The sequence below is a fragment of the Arachis ipaensis genome, chromosome B08 (genome assembly GCF_000816755.2).
Source record: "Arachis ipaensis cultivar K30076 chromosome B08, Araip1.1, whole genome shotgun sequence".
Lineage (NCBI taxonomy): Eukaryota > Viridiplantae > Streptophyta > Magnoliopsida > Fabales > Fabaceae > Arachis > Arachis ipaensis.
This window is the reverse complement of record NC_029792.2, coordinates 116,901,886-116,919,454: the sequence shown is the minus strand read 5'-3', so window position 1 is coordinate 116,919,454 and position 17,569 is coordinate 116,901,886. Positions and strand designations below refer to the sequence as shown.

General features: G+C 32.3%; 1 protein-coding gene and 1 long non-coding RNA gene across 5 annotated transcripts; both read left to right on the top strand.

The window, feature by feature from the left end:
• Window positions 8,312-12,046, top strand: LOC107614203 (dynamin-related protein 1E). 4 transcript variants are annotated; one of them, XM_021109792.1, is made up of 8 exons: window positions 8,321-9,395; window positions 9,469-9,590; window positions 10,079-10,129; window positions 10,215-10,276; window positions 10,695-10,785; window positions 10,872-10,936; window positions 11,087-11,281; window positions 11,664-12,046. In XM_021109792.1, exons 4-8 carry the CDS (start codon window positions 10,253-10,255, stop codon window positions 11,775-11,777), a joined length of 489 nt encoding a protein of 162 aa, XP_020965451.1. In that variant the 5' UTR covers window positions 8,321-9,395; window positions 9,469-9,590; window positions 10,079-10,129; window positions 10,215-10,252; the 3' UTR covers window positions 11,778-12,046. The 4 variants fall into 4 exon arrangements, with proteins under 4 accessions (XP_020965450.1, XP_020965449.1, XP_020965451.1 ...); XM_016316430.2 differs by having other exon boundaries at window positions 9,469-9,667; XM_021109791.1 differs by lacking the exons at window positions 10,215-10,276; window positions 10,695-10,785; window positions 10,872-10,936; window positions 11,087-11,281; window positions 11,664-12,046 and having other exon boundaries at window positions 8,312-8,696; window positions 9,240-9,395.
• LOC107611985 lies at window positions 14,319-14,845 on the top strand. Its single transcript, XR_001613555.2, has 2 exons — window positions 14,319-14,355; window positions 14,505-14,845. It is a non-coding gene; the product is annotated as an uncharacterized LOC107611985 (long non-coding RNA).

Sequence of the window (17,569 nt, the reverse complement as noted above, 5' to 3'; positions counted from 1 at the left end):
GTAGAAATAAAAGAAGTTTTTGAGGATTTGAGAAATTATATTAAAGAAAAAGACAAACAGATAAAAGATTTTATATACAATAATCCATGCAAAAAAGAATATTATAAATTAAAACAAGATTGAAAGCTATAAAAATGAAATCACAATATACATCAAGGACTAGTAAAAAATTGGATAGAAATGATAAAAATTGGTATCAGAGCCAAGTTAACAATTAAGGGTAACACTTTTTCTTTAAGCAACATTTTTTAGTGAAACGCTTTTTTGCCATAAAAGACAAAAATCTGTAAAGATGCATCTTTACAGTAGATGGCACCAAACATTAATCATCACTTTCCTATGTATTCTCCTACAATTTTATTGGGCAAAAAATCACCACTAAAATTTATAAATGAGAAAGGAATAAAATTGAACAAAATAATTTAGATAATAATAAAAATAATATAATTAAGTGATAAAAGTGACAAATTTTTAAAATATATAAAAAAGTCTATAATAATTTTTTTTATATCATAAAAATTACATTCATAAAAAAAACTACACGCATAAAAGATTTCTCAATTTTTTTTTCTCTAATTTTTAGTCATTAATTTTTATATCAAAATTTGTCATATAGTAATAAATACCTTAATCATCTATATATATAGTTTGCTAAGAGTAACGATAATAGAAATAAATAAAACAGAGTTATTCAACGTTATCAGAGGAATATTATTAATTTGAACTTTATCATCTTATTCAACCTTGTCATATTGCATGATAAATTCATAAATATCGACTAGGACTTTATCTTTTCACTTGTTTATAACATTTGATTTACTAACAAATTATTCTTTGATTAAGTCAAAGATTATAATTAACTAACTTATCCTATTTGACTAAGTGAAATAATATTGTAAGTATCCGATTAATTAATCTTTCAAACTATTATCATATAACTATTTTATTTGACAAAATAAAACAATATTAACTTTTTACAAATAATTTTACTAAGTAAACAATAGAAATTGTGAATAATGTGAATAATAAAATACATCTCACATTCACTAAATATGAATAAATCTAATTGATTTAAAATTTGAATTCTAAAATTAAAATTAACTTTCCTAATTCAATTTATTATTTAGGTTGTTTATTACAAGCGTTGTCCTCTTAGGTAGCGTTTGTTTTTGGAAACAGGATACAGAAACATGAACAACAAATGTTTAAAATATGTTTGGAGGCAAAGACATGGACACGGAACACATTGTCTCAAGGACAATATTTTATATTTTTGTGTCCAATCTTTTAAGAAGAACAATGATAAACATGAAATTTGAGGAGCTGGACACAGACTTTTTTATCAAAATTTTTTTCCTTTCTATCTATAGATATTTTTTATTATTCTACTATTATCCCTTCTTATTTTTTCTAATTTTAGCTTCTTGTCTACATCGTAGTTCTTCTTTCTCTGCATTCTTTTTTTACCAGATACTCTCCTTTTTAGTATAATTTCTTACTTGACTGAATAATTAATTTATTCTTTTTTATCATTCATTCTCTTCTCTATGGCATGATGTATTAATGGAGACTTAATTCACTCTTCTAATTTATGTTACTTTATTTATTCTTAATTTTATTACTTTAATATCATTTTTATCTTATTGGTTCATAGACCATTTTTTTTGTAATTTTCTGTACTGCTACTTACTCTTATTTTTTATTAAATTAATTTGTATTTGATGTAAAAAATTTGGAATCACATGGCTATTTTAGTCATTTCGCATAATATCTTAATTTTGTCCATGTCTACAAGACATTACATTAGTGTCTTGTCCATCGTATCCAAACACAATACACAAAAAATAATTTTTAGTGTTTCTGTTCTATTGTCTCTGTCTTAGTGTCATGTCATGTCCTGTCTTCAAAAACAAACGCAACCTTAGTACTTGTTTCGGTGCCATTAAATCGATAAAAAAAATTTAATTAAAAATATCTTTTTTATTTTTTAGTGTGTTTGGCAAATTTCTAATAGTAAGAGTAAAAGTACTAGAAAAATAAAAAAAATATCTTTTTTGAGAAGTTATAATTTATATTTTTCTTTAAAAGATCTTTTTTTTTCCTAAAGAAAAAAGATGTCTTTCACATAATAAATAAACAAAAAAAATACTTTTATCTTATTTTATTCAAACATAATTAATAGATAAAATGATTTTTTACATGAAATATTCAAACATAAAATCACTTTTACTTTTGTAGAAGATCTTTTAAAAAAATATCATTTAAAAATTTTTTTTTTTTAAGAATGACGTCCAAACAAGCCCTTATACTTTTTCTTTTACAAATTTTGTAAATTAAATATGACAATCTACCGTGATTTTATTCGTGCGTATTTTTTCTTTTGTAAAAATTGAGGATTTAAAGTGTGTGTTTAGATTGACGTTTGTCAAACTAGAGTTTGAATAAATTGATTTTATAAAATTAATTTTGGGTAGAAGTGAGTCTATGCCAACATGATTTATATTTGGCAATTCTATACTAAAATTGATTTTAATAAAATGAATATTGTTTGAATAATATTAGTTAAAATTACTTTTAGATAAATAATTAGTTAATTACTAAAAAAATATAATATTAAATTATAATATTATTTTTTTATTTAATTTAGTATTTTTAATAAGAACAATAACACATATTATAAAAAATTAGAATAATAAAATTAGTGCAACTCTCTCTATATATATTTATTCACACATGTAGACTTTTACCGTCACTACAATATTTTTGGCCTAAGGTAACTCTTATTCGAAGCAACATTTAATAAAAGTTGTCTTAGATAGGCAAAGACAATATTTTTGACGAGTTACCTTTGAATAAGGCTAAGATAACCAATTTTTTGGCAACCCACAAAAATTATTGTCTTTGATAACTAAAACAACACTCAACAAATGTTACAATATAAAATATTTAAGACAACATTTTTAAATAAAAATACAATATTTTATAAAAATTATAAAAAAAATTAATTAAATAACATTTTTAAAAAGTTGCCTAAAATTATTCAGAGTTACAAATTTGAGAGAAACTTTTCATAACCAATTATTTTCCAATCAAATAACTTAGAAAAAAAAAAGACACAATTGCTTCATCAGTTCAACACTTCCTTCATCACCTAGCTTCATCACTTCATCACTATACTGTAACCCTAACATTTGAAACGAACCACACAGACGGCCACATTCCCTCCACCGATCACGGCTTTCCTCCACAACGACCGCAGCTCTCGGCCACACACCCTCCACCGATTGCGGCTCTCCTCCACAATGACCGCAGCTCTCAATCGCAGTGCTGTCCACCCCAAACGGCGACGGCGCGGTGCTCCTTTCCACGGTCGTCGGCACATTGCTTTCCTCCACGGGATTCTGCGCATTGCTCTCCTCCATAGGCGTCGGCGCGGTGCTCTCCTCCACGCACGCTGCTCCACGGCTCCTCATCTTCCTGTCTCGGCTCCATGTAGAGGGTCTTCTTCGAGAAACCCCTTTCCTGTTCCTGCTTCCACTTCTTCCCCTGTCTCGCCTTCTTCTCTTCGCAAGGTCTCACAATACTACACGCAGCTGTAACCCCCTCCTCCTTCTTTGTTTATTGGTAAGAAAGCTTCTAAATTTTACTATGGAATGAAATTTCTGAATGCATTGATTGTGAATGAAGATTAGAAATGTTCTGAATTTTAGTATGAAAATGGAATTTCTGAATGCATTGAATCTATCTTAATTTTTGGGGCTTCTTAATAATTCTGATTTTAGGGGTTTTATTTCAATTTTTCTGAAGTTTTCATGGTTCTGATTGTTGCTTCTTAGGGTTTTTCTGAATTTTTCTGCATTTTGATTATGAATTTCTGAATGCATTGAATCTTAATTTTTGGGGCTTCTTAATAATTCTAATTTTAGGAGTTTTATTTCAATTTTTCCAAAGTTTTCATGGTTCTGATTATTGTTTCTTAAGATTTTCTGAATTTTTCTGCATTTTGATTATGAATTTTTGAATGCATTGAATCTTAATTTTTGGGGCTTCTTAATAATTCTGATTTTTGAAGCTGTTTCCTGGAGAATAATACGAGGATCTGCAAAAACTGTTAAGGTACATCCTCTATATGATTTCACAATTACTTTTTTTCTTGTCAGAATTCTCTAAATTGCTGCGGTGAATGCTATGGCTATAGTTTCATATTTTTGGGTTATTGTAGCCAGCTAATATCATCAATCATCATCCTGATTTAGAATATGACTGAAAATTCCAAGGTTCATCCAATTTTATATTATAAAATACAACCATAATTTCTACTAACATTAGCAAAATTGTAAAATATGCTGATGTCCATTGTTCTTGTTATATTTGTTGGACTTCTAAAGATTTATGTAATGTAAGTCATGAATAAATATTTTGTCTTAATCTCTATGCTTACAAATATGTTGATTTCATTAAACCAGGTCCATGCGATGCAACCATCGCCTTCCCTTTGCTTGTTGCCGAAACATTTGCCCCAAGAGTGAAACCTTGTAATCAATAGAGGTTAAGACAAACTAACTGTCAAGTTTGCATAAATTGCATTGTTTGAGGACATTGATGAACGTGTTCACCGTTGGTATTCGATTAGGTCATCATGCCTGTATTTGATCGGTATCCCCATCACTATCGTGTGCATTTTATGTTATACCATAAAAGAAAAAGTAATACACTAATCCTGACTGCATGAGAGACATGAATTATAGATGCAGTAACCAATTTTCATTGGTTTATGTGAGTTTTGGGATGAGGACTTCTTAAACAAATAACATTAGAAACTTGAAAGTTCATCAACTTTGCAAGTCAGTATATTTTTAAAGGGTTGCCTCAACCTGAATTTGTTGTAGTGTATATATTCATGGTGTTCCTTTTGAAATAAACCTTTTTATAGTTAAAATATAAATCTAGCTGTTATATATATATCATCAATGTTAAAATTAGTCTTTGTACAATAAGAAGGCCTTTATTTCAGTCTCTACCCATGTAACTTTTTGAAAGAAGCCCCTACCATCAAGTGAAATTAGTGATTATGTTTCACTATTTGATTTTCTCCTCATTTTGCTTTTTTTATATGATATAGAATTTGGCAATTTTTGTTATGTTTCACTACTTGATTTGCTTCTTATTGTGCTGTTTTATGTCTGTTTAATATTTTTATACAGCAACATAATGAAAAATGGAGCAACTTTAAAGAGGAAAAGGCTAGTAAAAAAGTATCAAGCTCATTTGAAAAGAGAAGAGGAGCATATTGAAGTTCCAATTACTGAGGATGATAGATCTAGGCCATTCCCAAATGATGGAGGAAATTTTCATATCCCCATGAGGAAGATTATGTTGGTGAATATGAAAATGACAATTTTGATGTGGAAGCAGACCAAGTTATGGAAGATGCTCATGTAGAAGGTGATGTCCTTTTGTTTGTTACTATTTATTTTACATTTTCTGATTATCATCATTTGTTTTACAAATTCATATTTGATTCACAGCTTTCCTTTCTATATGAATAGTAACATGTGCATATACTTGTTTAATTTGGAAAGACTTCTATATGATTCACGGCTGTCCCTTTCTATATGAATAGTGGTTTTTTTTTATTTTAATTTGTACTATTTCTCAATTTTTTAATTTAGAAACTCCAAAGGTTAAAAAAACTCATGAAAAAATAAGATGCCTAAAGATTTATGCAAGAACTTGAAAAGAAAGGGAGAAAGTGACTTTTGATCGTGGAGTAGCCATGGGGCCAACTCCTCAAAGAGTGAAGGAAGTAACCAATTTTATTGGAACAATGGAAAGGAATAGTGATTTTATTACCTTGATGTACACTAATTGAAAAGCTGTGCCTAGGCAAATTAAAAAACGCATATGAAAGTATATTAATGTAAGCTCCATTTATTTTTATATTTATGCCATATGTTTATAATCTTTTTATTCATATGATATGATGAAATCGATGTATTTGTAGTCAAAGTTCATTCTTCCAAAATCCTCAAAATTATGGGTGATGACGGGTGTTTAAGGAGCATGGAAGCGATACAAGACAAGAATCAAGAAGAAACACTTTGAACCATAATTTATTGTAAGTTATTCGATAATTTTCTTGTTTTAGTTGCTGTTTTATAGTTGTTTTGGTTGTTGTTTTAGTTGTTGTTTTATGGCTGTCATGGTTGCTAGTTTATTTGATACTTTATGGTTGTATTGTGGCTGTCATGGTTGCTATTTTATGGCTGTTTAATGGCTGTCATGGTGGCTGTCTTATGGCTGTCGTGGTTGCTGTTTTAGTTGCTACTATTGTTGTAACACTTGAATACACATGTTATTGTTAGGCTAATGTTTTGACTATATTTTTTTTGTCCATTTAGATTTGACTGCGACTTTCTTATGGTTGGATGAAGTTTTCTAAAGAGATAAAGGCAACTCTTGGCACAATGGTGAAGCACAAAGTCTTTTTGGTTTCAATTGGAAAACCAGTTTCTTTTTTGTTCAATTTCATCATGAGAAAAACATGTATTTTGTTTACTTATGTTTATCATTTATTTGACTTGGTAACTTAGCAAGTATGTTAATTAGTACTTAGAAGACCTTTCTATATATATGCAATATATTTTTATTAGCTCATTCTCTTGTTATATTGATTTAATTGAATTTAAATATTTAAATATTGTTCCTTTAAATGTCATATAAATATAATAAAGATAAAATATATTGTAAAAAAAAAGAGAACTTAAGAAAAACTCAATAAGGTGTTGCTTTAGATATTAGAAAAAGACAACTATAAATAAACTTAGATAAGCATTGCTTTAGGTCTATAAAAAAGGCAACTTAAAAAAATTTGGACAAGTGTTGCTTTAGGTATATGAAAAGACAACTTAAAAAAAATCTGGACAAGTGTTGCTTTATGTAAATACAACTCGTAAAAAGTGTTGACATAAAGTCTTATCTAAAGCGTTGTCTTTGGGTGCTCTAAGGGAACCCTTTCCAAGAGTTGCCTTTTTTGTAGAAAAGGCAACGTTTTTTGAAGGTTGCCATAAAAAAAGTTCTCTTTGATACATAAAAGCGTTGGCTTAGACCAAAGGTAACGGCCGTATAGCCAACCCCAAAAAGCGTTGCGTTTTGTCAGAAAGTGTTGTCTTTGATCAAAAGCAACACTTTTTCGTATTATAGGCAACGTTTTTAAAGAATTGTCAGCCCGAATTTATTGTAGTGCGTACATACATGTGTTTATCTAATTTTGAAATTGCAATGGAATTAAGACTTAAATAGCAATTAGCAAGTCATAAAATGCATGCCACTAAATTCCACCCTACATAAATATGAAAAAGGTCAAAGATTAATGCGGGATAGGGCTTTTTTATTAAAATAAACAAAGAAAAACCATTAATTCCTCGATTACGCATGCATGAAAATAATTTTAAGAATATACAGCCCCATGTCATACAAATCACCTATGAAATGGGGTTGTCTACCAACTCCGAGGAGCCACCCACAAAATGGAGAGATTGATTGACAAATCTGCGTGAAAGTCTAACTCAACTATGGCATCCACGAGATGGGACATGTCAGTGGCGGTGGCAACGAAATGGGCATTACAGCTGAGGCGACCACGAATTGAGCCAAGCCGTGGCTGGCACAGATCATCTCCATTGCGGCGCCCATGAAATGGCCACAACAATTGCGGCAGCAACGAAATGGTATGGGTTTTTGTTGAAGGCTGCAAGTTTTTAGTAACATGGGCGATGGTAATGGTATGAACGTGGAAGAAAATCTTAATCGGTTAAACGAAGTGCATATTGCCGCGCATTTGATTCATAAGGTTAGTGTCATGTGTGGTTAATTTTGTTATTAGTCTCTATCATTATTTAATATTTGCTAGTGTAAACTTAAGTGTGGTATTCCGGTTTTGATGTTGCAATCCGCACGTGTTCTGACGCCGCATGGCACACTTGTTGATGTTTTCACGTCGGAGCCGGTGGATCCAAGCATGGATCTCAGGCGGCAGAGACTTGAACCATATTTACGACGAGTAGGATTCTATTATGCGTCACTAATAAGGCATTTTGAGTTTGACAATCCGCTGATAAGTGCACTACAAGATTTTTATTTATTTATGGGACTTTTTTTATGGATGTTTTTTAAAACCTCCCCAATATTTTTTATTTGTGGCATAATATAAAACTCCCATTAATTACTACTAGTTAAAATTTAAAAATTTTTAAGTCCAATCATCTAAACAAATGTTTATACTCTAAATTATTATAAGCCCAAATAAATTTCACTCTAAATAAAAACTTGTCCAAACAAATTTAGAATTGAACAAAAAAATTTGAGATCTGAACCCTAGATCTACTCGCCGCATCTCCGCCATTATCACCATTAAGCTCGCTGTAGTGTTCGTGATCAGAGGGAGAGTAAGCTCGCCACTGTCGCCGTTCATGTCCTCGTCATTGCCGCCATCAAGCTTCTATGTCAATGTCGTTGCTCGCCGTCTTCCTCTGATCATTCCGCCGTTGCTCATCGTCGTGTCATTTTTTTCTCACCATCGCCTCCTCTGCTCAGTCCTTTGTCGCAGATCATCGCATCGCCGTCCAGATCTGTCGTTGCTCATCATGGTGTCATTCTTTTCTCGCAGTTGCCTCCTCTGCTTGCCGCCTCCTCTGGTCTCACTATTTTCGTTGTTCTTTGCTTTTAGTGCTGTTTATTTTCGTCTAGTAGCCAAACTTGAGAAATTGAATCTATATACTATGTTTGATTCTGCGTATGACTTGCATTGACTGGTAGTGGTAGGTGATATCTTCGTGCTTAAGCTAATTTGGCAGCTCTTCTCGTTAGGAAAACCTTTTTATTGATTTATTCATTTATGTATATGGAGGACATGGTTATGTTCTTCCTAACAGTAAATTAAATTATAAATTTTATTGAGTAAAGTATTGAATCTTATTTGAAGAAAAGTTGGCATATAATACATAGAGTGGGGAATTTAGTATGCAATTCTTTGTGGTTAATTTTGGTCAAGTGAGAAAAAAAGGATTGGTCTTTGAATTCAGTATAATTTGTTTGAGATATGGTGAACCATGAGTAGAACATGTTTGTGAATTTGCCTTAGTGAATGTAGGTACACTGCTATGACTATCATATAATTATGAAGTGAGCATGTAATAGTTACTCACCGATTTTAACTGAAAATTCATATTACTTGCTAGTGCGGGAAAGGGAGTATGGTGTCACAAACAGTTGAGCTCCTCAAGAATGAGATTCCTCTGGAGCAGGAGTCAGTGGTATTAACCGAAGCCACTGTCAATGGTCTTGTTCTTGTGGACATCATAAATGGATTCTATACTGTTGGTTCTGGAAATCTGGTATTCTTTATTAACTAGTATTCAGATTTGAGACCCTACATGTGTGTTTGTGATTGATTTACTTGCTTTTCAGGCTCCAAGAGAAGCCAATAGGCAGATATCAGGAATGATCAATAAATCAGAAAGGCTAGCAAGATTGTTCTGTGAGAAGAAATTTTCAGTCATGGCTTTCCTGGATTCTCACCACCCTAACAAGTCAGAGGACCCTTATCCTCCTCACTGTATTCAATTCAGAGATTAGCACTTATACGATCTTCTGCAATTAAGAAATTGTAATGCCTTCAGATATAACTATACTCTTTCTACTCCTCTTTGCTGTGACAAAACCAATGTGAAGACCTCCTTATTCAAGAAATTCTTCCGATGAGTCGCTTCATTGTTAACATTTCTTTTTCATGGGAACGTAAATAGATTATAACAATAGCACTTCTTAAAAGCTTTTAAATTTCATTTATTTAATTTGCATCATCGTCTTTTTCCCTTTATTATTTTCTTTTTGTATATTATATTTCTATTCTTTCTTTTGTTATTTATATTTGTATTTAAATTCCTGTAAATTGTTATCATATTGCATAAGCTGGAACTAGTAGTTAAATTGTCATTTGCTATTACATAACTATTCTTTCTGTTCTTTGTTTTTCCCCTAATTAAATTATCCTTTTTTTTCTCTGTTTTTTGGGCAGTTGTCAACCTAACTTTGGTTGATCTACCAGGGTTGACTAAAGTTGTTGTAGGTATGATTTGCATTCAATTGCTTTATACGGTATGATATTTCGCTCCTCTATAGTTTGCAGTCATTGATTACTATGCCATTTACAGAAGGACAGCAGGAGAGTATTGTTCAAGACATTGAAAATATGGTCCGGTCTTACATTGAGAAGGTAAAATGAAATTTTTTTAAGAATGTATATATGTGTGTGTGTGTGTATTTTATATATATATAAAAGACAAAACTGAAAAATATAAAAGGGTACTTCTTCAGTTTGTGTAGATTGTTTTGATAAGGTCATAAAGACTTAGGGAGTCAATGACTTATTTGTAGTATTGCAATGCTTTTATTGTTTCCTCTTATACTGGTGTTGAATTTTAGATTTAGATTTTTGTTTTCGTTTAGCATGCTTTTCTTTCTTATATTTATTATTGCACTGGGTGACAAATTATGAATTCCTTGATTCCAAAAAGACACCTTTATTGTGTTTCTCTCTGCCTCTGGGAACCATTTTATGACTTCATATTGTTGATGAATCATTTAGTCTGCAATTGAGATGCCATTAACCAATATTTAATGCGTTTTGACAGCCTAATTGTATTATACTGGCAATATCTCTGGCCAATCAAGACATAGCAACTTCTGATGCTATTAAAATTGCAAGGGAAGTGGAGCCATCAGGTACTTACATGGAGTAATTGTTTGTTCCTTTTGCTTGAAGCCCTGACATCTGTTTTTCACTAATTTCCTATCTGCAACCTGTCCAGGTGAGAGAACATTTGGAGTGTTGACAAAGCTGGATTTAATGGACAAAAGAACTAATGCATTGGATGTAATCTCTCTCTCTCTCTCTCTGTGTGTGTGTGTGTGCACGTGCATGCAGCTGAATATATCCTTTTGAAATTCTTGGAAGTTTGAAAATTGAACCTGTGAGACTAATCTTATAATTTACTCTGTGATGTTACCCTTTTATTGCATCAAGGTCCTTGAAGGAAGATCCTATCGTCTGCAACATCCTTGGGTTGGTATAGTAAATCGATCCCAAGCTGATATCAATAGAAACGTTGATATGATTTTTTCTAGGCGCAAGGAGCGAGAGTATTTTGCCACCAGTCCTGAGTACGGGCACTTGGCAAATAAAATGGGTTCAGAATACCTTGCAAAACTTCTCTCTCAGGTTTGGTCTCTGGTAGCTGCTATTTCTCATTCTCTTAAAGAGATAGAGCCAGCATAATTATGTTAGATTTTTTTTACAGTACTTGGAATCGGTAATTAGGGCACAGATACCTAGTATTATACCTAGTATTTTTTTTCACTTACATTTGGCTTAATTTAACAAATTAAATCTATATAAGGTTAGTATTTTGTGTATGAATCTTATCATAGTATTTATTTACACTACATTTATGTTTCATTTACATTTTTGCTTCATTCTGAAAATTGGATTTATTTTCCAAAGTGGGATGCAACTAAGTTCTATTTTTCTGATATAACAATTAGTATTTATGTGCATGTTGGTAAATACAATAATCTCTATCGTCTTCCAATTTAACATGTAGGTTACAGCTCTATCAAAAATAGCTCAGAGTACTCAAAATGTTGATCCAAATGCTGTTGCTGTTTCTCAAACAGCTTCAATTATATGGGAAACAAGTAGTTCATTTGAGGTTTAGTTACTGTAAAATTCTTTGTAGTTTCATTGAGCTTTCATATTAGGTATAAAACTGCCTTGTTTTTTGTGGATATTATTATAAGTTAGTGGAAAACAAACCTGCTTCAATTGCTCAATTTTTTAAGGGCACTCCCAATCTGGATAAGATTGTAACTCTCATGTAGTGCAATTTAATTCTAGATTCATGTTTGTTCTTGTAATATATACCTCTTGGTTGTATTGGGGTAAAATAACTATGAATGGAAGCTCTTTGGAATTGATCTATGTGTATTTTGATCCGTGCAAAACTCACCATTAGTGTTGAATTTTGATAGAAAATTTTATAATTGATAAGTAGCTAATTAATGAGATGAGAGTATGTAAATGAGATGAGATTAATGAATGATTTAAAATTAAAAATAAATAAATAATTACAGGTTTGTGGAGGTTTGAAAATCTCACAAAATAGTTAATTTTGTTAAAATAAAAAATCAATTTGTGGAGGTTTTAAACTGCCACAAAAGTGATTTAAAACTGTCACAAAAATTCAATATAAAACTCCCACTAAACACACACAAAACCTCCACTAAATAGATTGTGGAGGTTTTTAAAAACTCCCACAAAAGACCTCGTGGCACCTCAAATTTTGGGGGTTTTGGAAACCTCCACAAATCATTTGGTGGGGGTTATAAACCTCCACAAATAAGAAAAAAAACTGCCACAAATAAACAAAAATCTTGTAGTGGTGCATTTGTTGAACGATGGTGACTCGAGACGCACACATTTCATCTCCCGTGGGGTGAGTGTACCATAACACTAGAGGATATGGCTATGTAGTTAGGGTTACCCATTGATGGCAAGCCTGTTAGTGGTACTCTAAGGTCATGGAACAAGTTTCACCAGAGAGATATATGGCAATGGTGCGAAGAGCTACTTGGTGATTTTCCACCCGGACATGTAGGGACAGCGAAGTACAACATAAGGCTGAAACTCACCAAGTAGCTCTTCGCACCAAGTAGCTACATGTCCTGGTGGAAAATCAACAAGTAGCTCTTCGCACCATTGCCATATATCTCTCTGGTGAAACTTGCTCCATGACCTTAGAGTACCACTAACAGGCTCGCCATCAATGGGTAACCCTAACTGCATAGCCACATCCTCTAGTGTTATGGTACACACCCCACGGGAGATGAAATGTGTGCGTCTCGGGTCGCCATCGTTCAACAAATGCACTTATCAGCGGATTGTCAAACTCAAAACGCCTTATTAATGACGCATAATAGAATCCTACTCGTCGTAAATATGGTTCAAGTCTCTGCCGTCTGAGATCCATGCTTGGATCCACCGGCTCCGACGTGAAAACATCAACAAGTGTGTCATGCAGCGTTAGAACACGTGCGGATTGCAACATCGAAATCGGAATACCACACTTAAGTTTACGCTAGCAAATATTAAATAATAATAGAGACTAATAACAAAATTAACCACACATGACACTAACCTTATGAATCAAATGCACGGCAATATGTACTTTGTCTAACCGATTAAGATTTTCTTCCACGTTCATACCGCTACCATCGCCCATGTTACACTTTTATATTCAAACCATAGTACAAAAATATTAGCCAAAACTCACTTTTTTTTCCCTCTTTTCCACGGTTTACAATTCTTAACTCTCTCTTCCACTATTTTTCAATGCATGAAGCACTTGGTCCCTTACCCCGTCTGCCCTTTATATACACACCAATTCATCAACCCCAATCTTACCACCCCATGCACCCAATGCATGCATGTACGGTACTGATGCACTATAAACTTGCAGCCTTCAACAAAAACCTATATACCATTTCGTTGCTGCCGCCATTGTTGTGGCCATTTCGTGGACGCCGCAATTGAGATGATCCATTTCGCGTGTGTCAGCCACGCCTTGACTCAATTCGTGGTCGCCTCAGCTGTAATGTCCATTTCGCTGCCGCCGCCACTGACATGTCCCATTTTGTGGATGTCATAGTTGAGTTGGACTTCCACGCAGATTTGTCGGTTATCTCTCCATTTCATGGGTGGCTCCTCGAAGTTGTAGGCAAATCCATTTCGTGGGTGATTTGCATGACATGGACTGCGTATTCTTGAAATTATGGGAGAGCACACCAACAATTGGACAAGTAATTAGTTGAGTCCATAATACTCTAGTTTTAATACATACAAATATAGCTTATTTAAAAAATATCCTGACTTGCACTTTCTTCGCATACTCATCTTTACAAGAAGCTGAAGATGGTGGTGTATAACAGCGTATATACATTCTTTCTGATTTAAATTCATGCTGATATTTGATGAATACTGAAATATCTCCATTGTATTTCGTTACAGCTACAATACCATGATAGGTTTGATCTTTATATCTATTTGGCTCGAAGTTGTATATATTAAATTAAAATTTTGATATGCAAATAATTTTTAATTTTTTAAAAATACTTTTAGTCAAAATATATACATGTTGATATATAAAAATTAAAGTGAAAAAGAACAAAAAGCAGNTTATGAATACTAAAAATAATTTTAATAAAATATGTTTTATTGTCATTAATTATAAAAGAAGGGTGTTCAAAGTTATATATTTTGATATTTATTGCCAAGGAAATGTGTTTAATTGTTTTTAAAGAAAATACATGTTATATATTTTCTTATTTTTTCCTTATAATAAATTTCTTATTCTTTTGATGGACAACACTTGGAATTCAAAATGCAGTTTCAATACATTAATCAATGGAAGAGCTTAGTGGCATCAAATAATGGAGAGAGGCATGAGGATATAATCATTGTAGCAGGGATGAAAGAAGTGATATGTGGAGTCTCATTCTCAAAGCTAAGGAAGGAGTGGGTGCAAAAAGTATTAAACAAGAAAAGTTAAGAGGAATAGGGATGGAGGGATATAACAAAGGGAAGCACAAAATGGATGAGATTGACGGAAAAAGAGGGGTTGCAGCCACAATATGCAAGGAGTTATTTTATTATTTAATATTTTGTCAGGTGTTTTAAGTTTTGTTGATTGGTATGAGGATTACTTTTCGTGTGTCCTAGTTGTTGGGTTTTAGGATATTCGTTTTGGAGAAAGTTTAGAGGACTTCTATTGAAATTTCAGTATTTAATCATAAAAAAATGATTAATTTTACATCATTAGATATCATCTTACATCATTAAAAATATTTATGATGATTAATTAATATTGTCTTCTAACATTTCTTTTTTTTTGTGTGTGATTTTGTTTTATTTATGATTTTTTATTATTCTTGATGGGGACACCGAAGGAAGTGATTGATAAATCATACACATTATCTCTCTTATTTTGGATCGAGTTTATACCAACAAAAAAATAGATAATATATTNNNNCTAATATAAAATAAGACATAAATATTTCTCTAAATAGTAAATACATGAATGAATGTCACCAATTTTGATCATAGCATAACCATAACATGGCCACTTATCTTTTAATTTTTGTATACCAATTCAAAGATGCGCCCAAAAGTAAAAGTGACAAATTAAACTACACAAAGCTGTGGAAACAAAACAGGTATAACTGTATAAGAATAAAAAGCAGATTAATTAATTTTAACTGCTAAAGTTATATTTTTGTTGGTAGATAATTTAGAATATGTTAATAAGTTACTTAAATTTTAGTATGGATTCGATCGATCATTTAAGAGAGAATCAATAATTTTATTAAAAAAATATATTTTTCTAAAAGTAATTTTATAATATAATATCAAAATTTTTATGGTTTAAAAATTTAAAATTTAATTTTTGTTAAATTAAAAAAGAAAAGAAAGAAAAGAAACCCAAGAAAATGTTGCTATTTGTGTCAACTTTGGCAAATCGGATAAAGCTTCAAATGCCTCAATGAAATGCCAAGCATATGCACGAGTATAAATGACTAAGAAAAGAGAACAAAATCCCTTGAATATGATGAAAGTATATTTGGATATCCAAATAAATTAATTTTTTAATAAATTTTAAAAATCAAGAGTACAATTATTATGAGTAAAAAACAAAATGATGCTATTTTAAAATCCATTATAAACCTGAAATAGGTTGATGAGTTTGGAAAACTCTAAATTAAATTAATGATGATCAAACATTATTAATAGCAAAATTATTAATCTAATTTTGATTGATATATTAATTAAATTAATTTTGCTGTGCAGGTTTTTAATTGGGCCGAAAATAAAATATAAATGATTACAAGCCCAAGTGTGAATTTTTGCTTAGCATTGATTCAAATATTAATCAATGAAGTTTGGCTTAATTATTGTTCTTGTGTTGGGCCAAACTTAATGCTTGTGGTTACAAGCCCAATTATAAATCTTTGCTAAGTGATCCAATACTTAGCCTGAATCAAAATATTATGGGGCCAAAATCAATGTTGTTACTACCAAGCCCAATTTTAATTTTGATGAATGATTCCATTGCTTGATCCGAAACAAAATTTATCAGGAAAGAAAATGTTACCATTGCCTCACACCTTCAACGGATTTCATTTCTCTCTTTGATGGATTTCAAATTTAATTTAAGCATTGGAAACATAAGTAAGTGAGAGAAGATTGATTTGATTGCTATGATAGCTATGTACGCCTCTCAGCAAAGGGAAGTAAAAGCAACCTTTACTTGTGTAATATGTTTATTACATTGAATTGCTTTTTCCAAGTTGTTTATTCTCTCTCATATTTTTCTTCTCTTCGGACATTAACCAGGAAATAATGAAAGCCATGGTAGCTACACCTACTCACCGAAAAGAAGATAGAGCTCGTCTCAAGACCATCATGAAGATGGCAAGAAAACATACTAAAATAAAAATGAGCTGTGGCTGAGATTTTCACCAAATATAGTTAGATTTGGTGAGGTAATCTTGAGCTCTTCATGCTCAAAAAGGAAGAAGAAGATTCGGCCAGTAAGGAGGAGATTCTTGGAGGCATGGCTTGTCTTTGATTCTGCTCAACCACCACAGGAAGTAGCTAGAGTGGCGAAGTGATGGTAGAAGCAGAGATTGAAGCAGATGAAGTCATCATCATTATGAAGCATCAATGGCCAGAAATCCATCTTGGAGAGCAAGCCAAGGATGGAGAGCTCGGATTGATGAAGAGTGATGATCAAGAAAGGACTAGAGGTAATTGCATGTTGGGTTTTGCATGGTTATCTCTTCTCTCTCTATGTGGCCGAACCGGTTCTGTTTCTTGAAGGAAGAAGAAGTTGGCTTGGTTTTTGGCTTCAATAGTGGAGGCTTCCCTCTTCTATAAAAAGAGAGAACAGCCACTGTTTGAAGCAAGGAGAAAGTTTGAGAGTGCAAGGCACAGAATTCTCAGAGCTACCTGAGCTAACAGTTTTCTCTTCTCCTTCAATGTATTCTGTTTAAGTATTTTTCTGTTTAATTTGTCATGTCTTGAGTCTCATGGAAAAAGGCAAACAGTAAGGTTTGTATGAAAAAGGCAGAGAGTGCAAAATTAAAAGAAAAAGCCATAGATGTCTTAGAGTTCCTTTGTTCATCTATGTTGTGTTTCATGATTCTGTGGGAATCCCCTTGTAAGTTGGGTTAGCACTTTACAGTTTGTAATCAGATTGATTATAGTAAAATTTTATCATGTTTGTGATGGAGACTGGATGTAGGCTGCACTGTACTTAGCAGCTGAACCAGGATATATCTGGGTGTAATCTTCTTCTCTTCTCTACTCCATTTCTGTTTCTACTGCACAGGAGCAAAATCCAAAAATATCTCGTGCCAAGTGACGAGACAAAAAGAAAAGTCTCGTGGCTAGGGA

What these genes read in the sequence shown, in the direction of transcription:
- LOC107614203 (XM_021109790.1), top strand. Translation starts at nt 8,472, where the DNA reads ATGTCCTCGTCATTGCCGCCATCAAGCTTCTATGTCAATGTCGTTGCT. An exon ending in TCTGCTTGCCGCCTCCTCTG is followed by an intron (nt 8,697 to 9,239) that starts GTCTCACTATTT and finishes ATTACTTGCTAG; the next exon opens with TGCGGGAAAGGGAGTATGGT. An exon ending in CTGTTGGTTCTGGAAATCTG is followed by an intron (nt 9,396 to 9,468) that starts GTATTCTTTATT and finishes CTTGCTTTTCAG; the next exon opens with GCTCCAAGAGAAGCCAATAG.